Genomic DNA, 13,613 nt, shown 5'->3' with positions numbered 1-13,613 from the left:
AAGACTGGAGTAAGCATGCTCTGAAATCCTGTGACTAAAAATCATACACAGCTTCTGCTACCATTGTGTTAAGATGCCTGCCTGCATATGGTCATAATTTGAGCAACAGGCCTTACAAACCTGGGAAGTTAATATTATTGCGGCCATAATTTAAAGCCTTGAGGTGTGTGGAGCTTCTTCTTCTTATTATTTTTTATAAGAATAATATGTGACACCAAAAAGGACTGATTGGTTCAAAAGCATCAAATCTTGAAAAAAATATCTGTCATTTATATTCCAAGTCAGCTGATATGGGATTTCAAAAGAGCCATTAGCTTCATTAAATCAAAAGGTGCCCAAACATTTCAATCAAAAAAAACATTTTCATTCTGATCATTTTCATTTTTCTGCTGAATTTTCTTAATTTTTAAGAATATTTCAACAATTTCAAAATTTCCCCATCCAAACAAACTTATCAGTGCTTTAAGATTAAAAACAATTACTGTTACCTCCAATAATTCAACCGTGGTGTGTTTTGTCCTTACAGAACACCTACTGTCTTCTATAGACAGCATTTGTGAGATGCTAACATCCTTTCAATCTATATAATACCGCTACTCTTCATTTGGAATAAATGTTACACTTGCACCATCTACACTGAAGCCAAATTTATCTTAGTCCAAAATTAGACTGTTAATTTAAGTTTTTGAGAAACTTTTACTGCGCTCAAAAGTCACAGAGCAGGTTTTTTCTCCCTGCCTTCAAGCTGCAATGCAGCCAGCGAGCAAGGTTACCAAGAACCCTTCAAGAACCCTAATACATACATTGGCTTATCAGTTGCTAATAGGTTAAGAGGAGCACTAACTAATATTCCAGCCTTGTTAAGAGGTGCGACTGAAAATAAGAAGTGGGTCGATCTAACAGTCTTTGAAAGCATATCGACATTCAATGGACAGAGCATTATTTTAATGACCCCAACAAATGTCTTAGAGCATTAAACAAACATTTGTGTTGCAACAGTCACACCTGGACAGAGGAGCTCTGCTGCAAACAAATTAAAACAAAACTAAAGAGAGCATTAGAGATGAAATGTTACCAGCACCTTGTCGATGTTAGATTTTGGGTAAACAATGAAATCAGAGAAAATGCTGACCTGGAGCAGTTATTCTACATTGAAGCCATGTTGAAGCCTGTTTTTGAATAGCACCATCCAAACTCCAGGTGGATTTAGCAAACAAAAGTTTACAGCAGGAAAAGATATCTGTGTCCCCTTATTTGAAGAAAATAATATCATAGGTAATCCAAACGTGGCATGAAAAGTAAAAAAAAAAAAAAAATTAATTATCTCCTCTTGTATCCAAGCTCCTTAAAGAGAGTCAATAAAAAGTAAAACATTTCCATCAGATGTATCTTGCTTTGGTCTCGCTGTCCTTGTTTTGGACTGGGACCCACCCCAAACCACAGAGCAAGGGACAGTGCATGAGCCGAGCAGCAGAGGTAATTGAGGGTCTGGATTGGTAAAAAAAAAAAAAAAATAGATTGGCAGAGAGCTGGAGAGGTAACAGGTAACAGGTAAAAGACCAGGAAGAGTGGGAAGGACCGGCCAGCTTTGACTTCTCAGCCCTCTTTAGCTTTTAATCCATACTAGTGTGGGAAGAGTGTATGTGGGGGGAGGGCCAGAGGAGATGAGAAAGAAGGTGAAAGTAGAGGCCTAACATGTAAACCAAGGTGCCGATGTAGCTACGTGTTCAAAACAACCTAAACAAAAACTCTTTGGGCATTGATCACTCACTCAGCGTCACAAAAGATGCCTGATCTCATTAAAAATCTCATTATTTCTTTGTGGTAGTGAGTTTGTTCCAGAGAGGGGCCACTTGACTCATCAATACCCTTTGTTTATGTATGAGGGTCATCAATGTGTTCAAGATAAAGAACATAATTTATCCTTAGCTGCACTAATTGTAGTAACATTTTTTATGAATAAACCTCATCATTCAAAGCAGAATAAAGAAAGCCTTGACAATAAAACATCTGCACACTTGTCCCTGGTAGCTTCTTTAAATCATAGAACTTTGCAACAACCTGAGCTTAAAGCTGGTGCAGTGATTATGGTGCTTGAGTCTGTAGCCTCATATAACCCTGCTGCTGCACATCAAATCCTTCTGAGACCTTCACTCTTCCTCTAGTCATACTGCAGCAACTAAAGATTCTAATTAGAATGTAGCGCAGCTGAAACTTTACATTCACACTGGTATATTTCTCTTTCATCCTGCCACTTTGGCTGTAGCAATCCCTTTGCCTCTCAATAACCTGGGATATTTGTTTCAGTTAGCTTGATAAATAATACAAAAACACCTATTTCATTGTCAGTTTTCTACTTATCATCTGAAGCTTTGCTGACATAAGTGTTAGCCTTCTATTCCTCCTGGGGTCAGGCCTAATATTCTGAATAGATAACAGTCAGAAAGGTCAGCATTAGCACCTTACATATGGAGCAATGCTAATAAAAGCATCAAGTATGTGACCTGGGGGTCGAGGGCAGAAAATATCTTGAGGTAAGCTACTAAAAGTCTGCTGTTGCTTCTTTGACCTGGTAGCATGTGCAGCTGGAAGCCTCTGAGGGAGGGGTGAGTCAGTCAGGGGGGTAGAAATTATATAATTATTTGCAAAGATTCAAAAATTAAACTCAGTGCACACACTTCTGTTCAGCTCCACAAGGGGTTACGAGGGTCCCCCTCATATGGAAATGTGATGATATGTTTGTTCTAGTCTACCCTCCCTTGTAGATTGATAGCGGTCTTGTTGAAGTAATCAGATTAGACAGGTGAGGCTGTGCTAAACTGATTCGCTGCCTGCAAGCCTCTTAGCAACATGACTAACGGCACTGACAGAGATCACTTCAAAGCAAGGTCAGACGCACAGCCGGCACAGTTGAGCACAGAACAAGCCCAGCCAACAGGGGCAGCATCACTACTCTGTACGACACTGACAGAGGAACACAAGCACTTTTAACCTTTCTTATTATAGTAAGCCCTTGTTGACCCCATTTTCATCTGTAGTACAGAGAAAGATCAGCTGCTCATGAAAAAAAATTAAGGAGTACACCTTATTACTGAAAAAGATGTATTTGATGTGTTGAACATCAACAGCATCTAAATCCTTGATGGACAGGTGAGATTGGCATGTGCATGGTCACATGACTTTCAAAGCTGTCCTGTAGGGCTCTCTGATTTAGAAGTACATCTCTCTTGGAGTGCTTTACTTTCTTTAGTGGAGCTTTTTGTCGGTGTTAATTAATCAGGTCCTGAGGAAAAAAAATGGTGGGAGGGGCGATGGAGGAGCTTAGACATTTGCCTCCTTCCTGACCCTGCTTAATTGATCAGGTGAATTAATTTGGCTGCTTCCTACGTTTGACGTCACACAGTCTTTTCTAGATCACAGATTCAGAGTTATAGGAAACCAGGAAATCTTCCATGGGAGTAAGTTGTTCAAACAGTGTTGTTGCGCAATAGTTAACCCCTTGTTTCAGTTCCTCGAGAGTTACAACCAGAGAGCAGTTATTCATTGATTCATTTGACCATTGAGACAGAACAAGAACAGTCCCACATAGAAGACAGGAAATTTTGCTGTTAGTTGCTCAGAAACGACGTCCTGCAGAATTACACAACTTGATAGGAGGAATTACAGAAATGCAGCAATTTTCTCTTTGGTTTAAATTTATCATATTATTTTTTGCAACCAGTTAGGTCTTCCAGGAGAGCAGAGGAAAGGTACTTTCACATTGTCTATTGAGACCAGCAAGCTTAGTCCACTTCTGCTGTCTTAATTAATGTTAGAGTCATCTATTAAACAAAACACTAACCACTCCCAAGCATTGACATCCTTTTAAAGGTCAAAGTTGCAGGTTTTTGTGTTTTTCAATCATCTGTGCGTACTCAGTTTCTTTTCTTGTGCTTTTATTTTATATTCGCCCCAGAAAATGTCTAACAACAACTACTTTCCTTATACAGGATACTTTTACAGACCAACCGGTCTCAGCTGAGCTGATATGCTGTATGAAATCCAGCTCCAGCTGTGGCCTGTCAGGGATACAACAGCTCCCTCTGGTGGTTGAAGGGGTTACTGACTGTAAAAACTCCTCTTCAACCTTTGACACAAGCAGTTTAAATTTCTGTTTTTTATCAACATTTGTTCTAGTCTAGTCGTCAAATGTTAAACTGACCCCACATACGTAACAGCTTAAGTAAGCTGGCCCTCATGTGGGCCGGGTAACTTACCTGTCAGCATTCTTGAATAGACTGAACAATACACATCAGGGTCATGATGATAATGGCTTGATTGTAGTTTTTCATCTTTTTTTCTTTCTTATCAAATCCAAAAAGTTGACACACCTTTAAACACAGATGAAAAGTAGTATCGCTTCTGGTGTGTATTACTCTGGGGGACCAGCTCTGCTGCTGTTGTTTGATTTACCCCTAAGGGATCTTGCTTCATTCTTCCCTGCTGGAAATATTTCAACCAAGCTGCTCTCGCTTCTGTGCCCATTCATTACTTTGACACCCACAAGACCAGACTTGTGTTTTTTTTCTACAAGACTTACCAGTTTGAAGTACAATTAGAGCATTTATACCTGCCACAGTGTCAACAGGTAGAGCTGAAATTAGTCAGACTCTGGATTCATTTAATGTGACGAGCAGCTTCAGGTTATCTTGGGTATTGCTTTTGCTGTCATGGCTCAATCATTATTGTTACTGAGCTTTGACCAATTGAAAATAAAGTATCTGATACAGCCAGGTAATAATCAACTCAAATTTATAGAGTGAAATCAATATAAAGGTTATCTGATGGCACTTAAAAAATTAAGCTGGCCAAGACTGTAGTGTCTGCAGCATTATTCACAAAGACTGTCATAAATCCACCAAAGAGCAAGTATTTGGCTCAGTGAGATAAGAACTTCCCTTTTAGAGGGTGAAAACATAAAGCAGAACCAGATTCACTGGTGAACAAACATTCTCTATGATATCTGCTTAATGCTCTATTGCATGGATTTTTATGTTTTAGAGGAAAAATTACACTCCATTTGTTGGTAGCTTTTGGGTTCTACTGATGTAATCTACTCAGTGGCAGGAAGTAAGGTATGGATGAGAGATGCCCTGGAAAGAAGGGTCCAATGAAGGGTCCTTCTAAGGGTTATGTTGGGGGTAGAGCCAGAATATTGCTTTCCAGGGCTGTTACTAAAAGTTATATGGTCCTGCAAGGTTTTCCCCACAAGGCTTTGCCTTTGACCAGAGGTGAGTACCACTCACTGTTTTAGCATGATTACCCCAACAACAGTGGTCTAACTGCATAATTTTGCCCATGGGCAATAAACAAAAACCATAGTTTTAGAGAATTAACGAAATAAAAATTGTGTTAATTTGTGATAATTGGGTCCAGGTTGCTAAAGATTACCTAAAACTGCAAAAATCATGCCAGGGATGAAGGCATGTTTGAAGGAGCTGGGTATTCGTATGAAGTCTCTTATTTAATTCAATTTGTGCTGTTAAAGTTGAAAAAAAGATCACTCATATCCCCCTTACCAACTTTCTTTCTTTCTTTCTTTCTTTCTTTCTTTCTTTCTTTCTTTCTTTCTTTCTTTCTTTCTTTCTTTCTTTCTTTCTGTTTTCATGTCAGTGGTAGGATAGAGACTTCTTCCGGGTCATTGTTGTTCAAGTCCAACAAGCAAAGAGCCACAATGACTCAATGGTTTACCACAACAATAAAGTAGAAGCGTTTTATAATAAGCAGCTCTCCTCCCCTCGCTGTCAGTGTGCTGTACTGTCTTAATGTATGACTGGAATTTCTCTATCATGAACACTATCACTGTGACATTTAATCAGAAGCGTTTTTAGTTTATCTATGTAGGAACACTGATTTATCTGTAGTGGATGAACTGTTTTTACTGACGTATAAGTTTCCTGATTGTTACTGCTGTAGAACTTATCATTTGACCCAAATATGGTGTCACGTTTCAAACTAAATAACCCTTTTTATCTGTTCGAAGCTGCTGGAGGGATTAAAGTTCTGGTTCAGTCTTTTGTTTTTAATTAGAAGCAAACTCTACACATGTGATGACAAAAATCATGTTGGAGAAACAAGAAAAGCAATTCAGTTGCGTAATAACCACAATGACTCACAGAAGTTTTGAAATAATAACCCAGATGATAATTGTAATTGGGTCAGCAGGGTAACATGAATGAAGACTAAATGTACTGGAGTTAGATTCTGAAAACTTAAAGTGGTGGGGTTTTAAAGATTCTTGGGAAGTCAAAAAGTTGTATTATGAGAAATGTAGCCTCCAGCTGCGGTTTGTGCGACTTTTTTCCCTTTTTTTTAGGAAAGCTGTCTTTCCTATATTTTTTTATTTTATTTTTTTTACCTGTGACTTGCTCCACTTTGTAGAACAAAAACAAAAGAGGCAAAATGTGTATTGGATGTTTGGACTGGATATTTGAGTCCACATTTCACTTTATCAGAGGGCTCTTTGATTAAGCCAGACTTTAAATTCTACAACCTGACATGCAAACAGAACAGCAACGTCATCCATGTCCAACTTCAGTCGTCAAGCTCTTGATAATGTAAAAAAAAAAAACAAAAAAAAACAGTGATCTAAATATGCAACACTAGAAGCAGCTGAGGTGGGGTGGAGCAGTGTGGGAGGAGCGCAGTAAGTAAAAAGTCATTCTTTCTGATATAAAAGAAGGATTACCCTTTTCGAGCCTCTGTCCATTGTGCCACCAACGAGTCCCGTTCAGTCCTGAGCATTGCTGCAAAATGCCCTTCACGGATGCACTGGCTATTGTTGGAGGACTTACAGTTGTTTATCTGGTCTGGAGAGTTTGGTGTGGATTCAGAGAGTACGTTCTGTCGCTGTTTTGGCAAGAGGATTTACTGAAATTTGGACAATGGGCAGGTAATGTCAAAGAAAAGGTGCTTTATCTTTCAGCTATCACTTTCTTTTTCAGAGAGTAGCTGATGTTATTGTAATTATTTAGCTTTTATGCAACTATGTTGTTCTGTTTTTGTGTAAATTTTTAACTACATAAATCCAACATCCAGGTCTGAGCCAGGTGTTTAGTAGATCAGATGTCTTAAACTCGCGCCCCGCGGGCCACTTACGGCCACAAAACCATTTCATACGGCCCGCCACGTTGTGTATTGTTAAATCCGGTCCGCAGCGTTCACGGCCCGGTCCGCTGTCAGGACCGGAGAAGAGGATATTTGATTTCCGAGTTGACCCTGAACGCAACATAATCCCCGCGTGAACCCAAACGGAAAAAAACAAACATTGGCACTCTGCCAATGTTCTTACAACGTTTTTACAACAGGATATCTCTTTAAAAATTAAAAGAAAGGCTAATTTCAGTTAAAGGGTGTTTCGGTAGAAGTTGGACAATGATTAATCTGTCGAGTTTAAGGGGGATTTCACCTGTCTCATAAGCAAAGAGAAAGTGTCCAAGGAGTGTAACCTCAGGCGGCATTATTCAACTAACCTTGCGGAGCTGCTCAGCTAGAGAAATAGCTGTCTACACAATAAAATGTGTTCTAGAGAGCGACAACAGGGGCAATTCAAAGGTAGGTATAGGTATAGGTCTAGATTCAGCTATGTCCTTTTTTTAAGCCAGATAACCTGGGGTTTCAACTGCCACCTCTCTCAGAGCAAATGTGGCCCAGCTGTCTGAGAAGAAGTGCTCTCAGGTGTCTGGCACCAAGCATTAGGCAAGAAAAGACAAAAATGACTGTAAATCAATTCATGTTGAGAAGTACAGTTGTTTCAACGGATAAACGTTTCTTTCTCGTTTCTCTTTATATTTTAATTTATTGGGGTTTTTTTTTCTCAGTGAATCACCGGAAGTGACCCTTTAGGACATGATAGGCTGCTCATTGGCCTTCACGTGATTAGTTTGAAATAATTTTCAAGACTATTGGTTAGGGTAAGGGTTCCCAAACTTTATTGTTTGGAAAGACCCAAAACAGATAGTAGATGTCTCCCAAGGCCCCTGACTCAACCTTTCTTTGTGCTTGACCATTCACGATCCTCTAGTCACTGTTGTTCTCCTTAGACAAACTACTGCAGTTGTGATCAACATATTAAGGCAAGCTTTGTCAAGAGGTCAATTTTTGCGCTCACTCACAACATCTCATCATACTTACACCTGAATCCAAGGTTATTATACTTTTGCATTTTTATTCAGTTTTTATTTTAATCTAATTTAACTTTTTACAATTTCTGTTTGGTTTTTATTTGTTATTAAGCAGGTTTTCTGATTCTTTGTTTTTAAATGCTTATTTTTATCATGTTTCTATTGGTTTTAGTATTAACTTGAGTCTGTCCTGAAATATTCAGTTGGAAATAATGTTGGTTTCACATAACAATCTTATACTGCATTTTATTTTTTGGTTAATTTCAAGAGATCAGGGCTAAGCCACAAGATGAATAAACTGTTTAACCAGAGCAAGAGTTTAACTCATGACATATGTTAACAGATTATTAAAGCTCATTGATGCTCTGATAACCTCTTCATTAACAAGTGTCACACAGCCACCTGTTGTCTCTGTGTGTTTGTGTGACTGTAGCAAGAGAGGGTGTCATGCAGCACCGTTGGATCAAACCAACTATGGGGAGAGGGGTGGATGTTTTTTGAGGTTTCAATACAAGGCACAAGTACAGGACTTGATATTACTTTAAATTCAACATAAGAGCTCACTGGATCATACTTTAAAATAGAGAGAAAAACGTGAGGAATCACAAGTCAGGAGTACAGCATGAGAAAGGGTTAAAAAGCTAGAGACTCCCTCCCAAGTGGAGAGTGCTGGCAGGTCTGTTTAAAATAATGAGTTTATGTATGAGACACAGTGACAAAGATGAAAACTAAAGACATTTTCTCTTAATTGCCCAGTTTGGGAAAGGCTGGATGGGGTCCTGAGGAGAGCAGGAAGCTAAGGTGTGGGAATATTTGGATTTTCTTTCACTATTTGAAGCACGCTGAAGTCTTTCTTTCCATGTGGGTATGTTTGATAAGCACTTCACATTCCTTCTTGATGGGACACTTCCATCTACTTGTGTAGAAAAAAACCCAATCCCTTACAAACTCAAATTTATCAAAAATAACTCAACTTGGAGTAATCTCTTAGACATTGTTTTTTTCTGCAAAGTTTGTGATGTTTTTTCTTTCCAAGTGTGACATAATAATTGTTGACACAGTTAGTTTGGGGTCCTACCAACACACGTATCAAAAAGGAAAACAAAGTGGGAACAGGCTGTCAGGGGTTTGGTCTTTGACCAGGATTGTGTTCCCAAACAGTCGCAGGAAGTGTTGTCTTTGGCTGAGTGAGCAGACATTTAGAGCTTCCTCCTCTGTCCTGAGCTTTTGTCTGACATCTTAGACCTTATTCTTTGTGTGGACGTCTGTTGATATCGATCCACAGCATTGAATTGCAGTGTTTTGGCAAAGCAGCCTTGGTGAAAGTCAAAATGAGATTAACAATTCTTGTAAAATGACACATTTATAACTAAAGAGTGCCAAAGGAACCACATTAAGTGTGGCTTTGTAGAAAAGACTTGTGTCACCTTGAAGTTGTCGTTTCATTAAACCATGTTTCGGGCACATGCCAGCTTTCAGATCATGATCTACAAGTTCATATTGTCAGAATAGGAAAAAGATCCACAGCTTGTAATCCTCTGCCGTGGCTTAGTTCATGCATTTAAAAGCACAGTTATTTCAGTATTCTGAAATTTGTGAAACTGATTCCTCAAATTACATGTTTTTGCTTTCTCTTCTGTATAGTTGTCACTGGTGCAACATCTGGTATTGGTAAAGCCTATGCCACAGAGGTGAGTCTCCACCTTCCATCCATCCAGCAGTAGCTCACATCTGAACAGAGTAGATTTATTTTTCTTTTGCCCCAGTGTGTCAGCTTTCACTGGTACATTGTGTTGCCACCAAACTTGTCTGTCTACATTTTTCCCTTTAGTTGGCACAAAGAGGCCTGGATGTTGTTTTGGTGAGCAGATCTGATGAAAAGCTTCGAACTGTGGCCAAAGAGATAGGTGAGTTAGATTACAGTGTAACAATCTTACCACTGTTGCAACAAACAAATAATAAATTATCCTGTCTTTTTCAGAGGAGAAGTATGGAAGAAAGACACGCATCATCCAGGTGGATTTTACAGATGGACCCAGTATATACCCCACTATAGCCAAAGGACTACAAGGACTGGAGATAGGAATTCTGGGTAATAAAGAAAACAAATACAGGGCAGAGTGAAGCAACAGAGAGTTTTTCAGGAGTTTGAAAATCCAGAAAGTATTAAGCCCCTGAAGTCCCATTTGCGCAAAATTATGATCCTTATGGTTATTACAATAATTAAAAACCCATCTTGTGGGAACAAGTTGTAAGAACAAGAAAATTGTCCTGTGTCAAAAAGTACCTGAAGGCAGCAAGATATTTGCCTGGTTCGTGTGCTCTTTTTGAGTCATATGATGAGCAAGGCTTCAACTAACTTTTTGTATGGACACATTATATACTAACTTAAGCAGAAATTAATTTAAAAAAATGTTGTTTCACATAAGACTTAAAATACACAAACAAGGTAGTTGTAAGTGTTGATTGACTGAAGGATGTATCTATCTATTGAAAGTGTAAAATGTTTAGATGTTGTGGCTGAAACAATGTGTTTTATACAAAGACAGTAGTTAGATTTAACAGCACTATGAAGGGATAATTCAACAGTTTTCAAAGTGTCACAGATAAATGCCCATTTACTTGGTTGTCTTTTGTAATCCACCTAGTTAACAATGTAGGAATGCTCTATTCCAAGGCTTTTGACTATTTCCTGGATATACCAGATGCCGAGCAGGTAAGTTTTTGAATTCATTGCCGTTTTTGACTGCTTGATGACCCAAATGTATTTCTCTGGCTGTATGTAATTCTTTCTCTGTGTTTCTTTTTCCTGTTTAGAAAATCACACAGATCATAAACTGTAACGTGCTGTCTGTCCCTCAGGTAAAATAAATTGTTAATACGGGCGTTAACCTTATGATCCGTGTTTATGTGTTCTTAAACACCTGTTTTACCTGTTTTGTTTCTTTACTGCATTAAGAAAACACTGTTTTATCAACATATTTCACACGCAGATGACCAGGCTAATCCTTCCTGACATGGTTAAAAGGTATTTCCTTAAGTAGCCAGATAATAGTAATATAAATTAAACTGTGACAGTGTCAGATGGGGGGATTTATGAATGTTTGTCTCCTCTTGTCCTCCTTCCAGAGGTAAAGGTCTGATCATTAACATTTCCTCTGGAGCCGGCTGCCGACCACAGCCTTTATTGTCCATTTATTCGTCTACTAAGGTACTTTCTAACAAAGGCTCTTTCTTATGTATTTGCACACATTCATATAAACACAACCTAACCAGATGATCAGCACAAAACACACACAACACAAAAAACTCTCCTTTAATGAGTTTACATTGTGACACAGTCATTGTCCTGCTTGTTTTGTAACTTCGACTTTCTTGTTTTTTTTGTAGATTTTTGTTGCATATCTGTCTCAGTGCTTGCATGCTGAGTACAAGTCAAAGGGAATCATTGTTCAGGTAAAGTCTGATGTTGAAATCTGAATCAAAAATTGTCAGTCTTACTACCACTTGCTGTTAGCTCATCCATCTATTACTTAAACTTCCTTGTTAGAGTCTGAAATGTAACTACAACCCAAAATGTCATTTAATACAACCCAAAATCTGAGAGGATTAAGGTATTTTTCTTAATTCAAGAAACTTGACAAGTATTTTTTTTTAAACCATTAGGGTGTATATTTTTTACTCTTTCAAAGGAATTCAGGCCTTGTTTTTGTCTTTTATTATTTTGACATCAGACATTTTCTGGACCTATCAGGCAAATGTGGCTCTTGGTCAAAAGTTACTCTTTACTAAAAATAAGCCATTTACATATGCTTATATTATCAGTATTTGGAAGGGTTTTCCGATTAAAACTCTACAGAGTGATCAAGTCAAAATCAACCTTTGAGCCGGGACCCAGATCCAGTGTGGCATTTAAGGTCAAAAAATGAAGAGGAATGTGATAATCTGATAAATGACTGTACTGAAGGCAGGCTGTTTGGAGCGTTAGCAGATTTCTATCTTATCCAGACTGGTGTAACCAGTTAAACAACTAAAAAAAAAAAACATAACATATGACTTCAGGTGAACCCTCATCAGTTGGAACATTATGAATTTCCTGTCATTAGATTAGTTATATGATACCTATATTCAGGGAAAAATTAAGGAAGAGGCTTCATTTAAAGTGCCTGTGTAATCAGTCAGAACTTAATTTGAACAGCGTGATCACCTCGTTGAACAAATATTAAGCACATAAAATGAACCTTTGCCCTGCTGCTGCTCTCACTGACTCGGGTTGGCTTCCTCTTTTGGACACTTGGTGTAACAGACTACACATTGTTAATTTCTGGTGTTTTAACCCAAAAAGAAAAGCAGCATGAAGAGTCACTTTAACCATGCATGGTGTAGAGTAGAAGGAATTTCAACCTGTTCAAATTCATGTTTCCTCAGTGCGTGGCCCCCCTCGTGGTGTCCACTAACATGACAAAGACGATGAAGAAAACATCTTTGATGAAGAGTGCTCCGGATTTTGTCCGGGAAGCGTTGAACACAGTGGGTCACTCTCCGTACACCAACGGCTGTCTGTCCCACGCACTGCAGGTCAGAGGGCTGAGAGTCGACCATCACTTTTCAAGACTCTGCCACTGTAATGCTGTAACATCTCTGCTTTTCTCCTACATCATCCCACAGAACATGGTATTCAGAACACTCCTGCCCGACTGGCTTCGGATGTCATCAGCCCTCATCAGAATGCAACACAAGCACACAAGAATCAACGATAAAATGTCAAACTAAAAAGCTTAAGATGGGGAGTAACAAAGCTTTTTTTCCTGCAAAGAAGACAAAGATCTCATACTACAAATGATGACCAACATTAAATGATGTTCTTTAGAGCTGAGCACTGGCATCATAGGTTAGTGTGATGAAAAAGATTAGTCTTAAAAAGAAAATTCAACAGATGACTTAGTGAGTCTTCAAGAGTGCTTGGGGTCAAACATATCACAGCCTTAGTGATGTTAATAGTAATACCTGTGTTGCTATAGGAATGTTTTGAATGCAGTTTATGATGGTTTGAAGTACTGTTACAAAGTTGACAATACACACAGTACATGTTTCCTCCATCAACAAACAGCCTTTTTATTATGTACATCTACAGCAAAGACCATCATTCACAAATGTCAGTCCTTTAAGGCTTCCTCATTGACCAGTAAATAGAGCTCATGGTGGAACATGCCAGAAAGTGCAGATTGCTTTTTCTTAGCAGCTATTGAAAGGTCCAAGTGATTGTTGTAACGCTATAAAATGAAATACGACATATATGGTACAGTAAATTAACATTAAGTAGCTCTGGTTTCATTTTTAGTTTGGTCTGTATTATCATTGGTCCTGGCTGAGCTGGAATAGGAAAGAAGTAATAGTTTTTGCATTGTTACACTCCATTCTAGGTGTATTTTTGACTTTCTGCATGATTAA

The 13,613-nt window shown here is 38.6% G+C and overlaps 1 protein-coding gene across 1 annotated transcript; it reads left to right on the top strand.

Moving 5' to 3' along the window:
- Nucleotides 1-6,722: 6,722 nt before the first annotated feature.
- On the top strand, nucleotides 6,723-12,967 carry hsd20b2 (hydroxysteroid (20-beta) dehydrogenase 2). The gene is made up of 11 exons (XM_074672424.1): nucleotides 6,723-6,931; nucleotides 9,807-9,853; nucleotides 9,994-10,069; nucleotides 10,144-10,254; nucleotides 10,811-10,878; nucleotides 10,980-11,024; nucleotides 11,156-11,190; nucleotides 11,292-11,373; nucleotides 11,553-11,618; nucleotides 12,591-12,740; nucleotides 12,831-12,967. The coding sequence occupies exons 1-11, from the start codon at nucleotides 6,793-6,795 to the stop codon at nucleotides 12,933-12,935; spliced, it is 924 nt and encodes a 307-aa protein (XP_074528525.1). The 5' UTR covers nucleotides 6,723-6,792; the 3' UTR covers nucleotides 12,936-12,967.
- Nucleotides 12,968-13,613: the final 646 nt, after the last annotated feature.

The sequence above is a fragment of the Halichoeres trimaculatus genome, unplaced genomic scaffold (genome assembly GCF_033239565.1).
Source record: "Halichoeres trimaculatus isolate MK-OKI-2021-1 unplaced genomic scaffold, fHalTri1.1 fHalTri1_scaffold_6, whole genome shotgun sequence".
Classification (NCBI taxonomy): domain Eukaryota; kingdom Metazoa; phylum Chordata; class Actinopteri; order Labriformes; family Labridae; genus Halichoeres; species Halichoeres trimaculatus.
The sequence above is the reverse complement of the archived record's forward strand: the minus strand, read 5'-3'. Positions and strand labels throughout refer to the sequence as shown.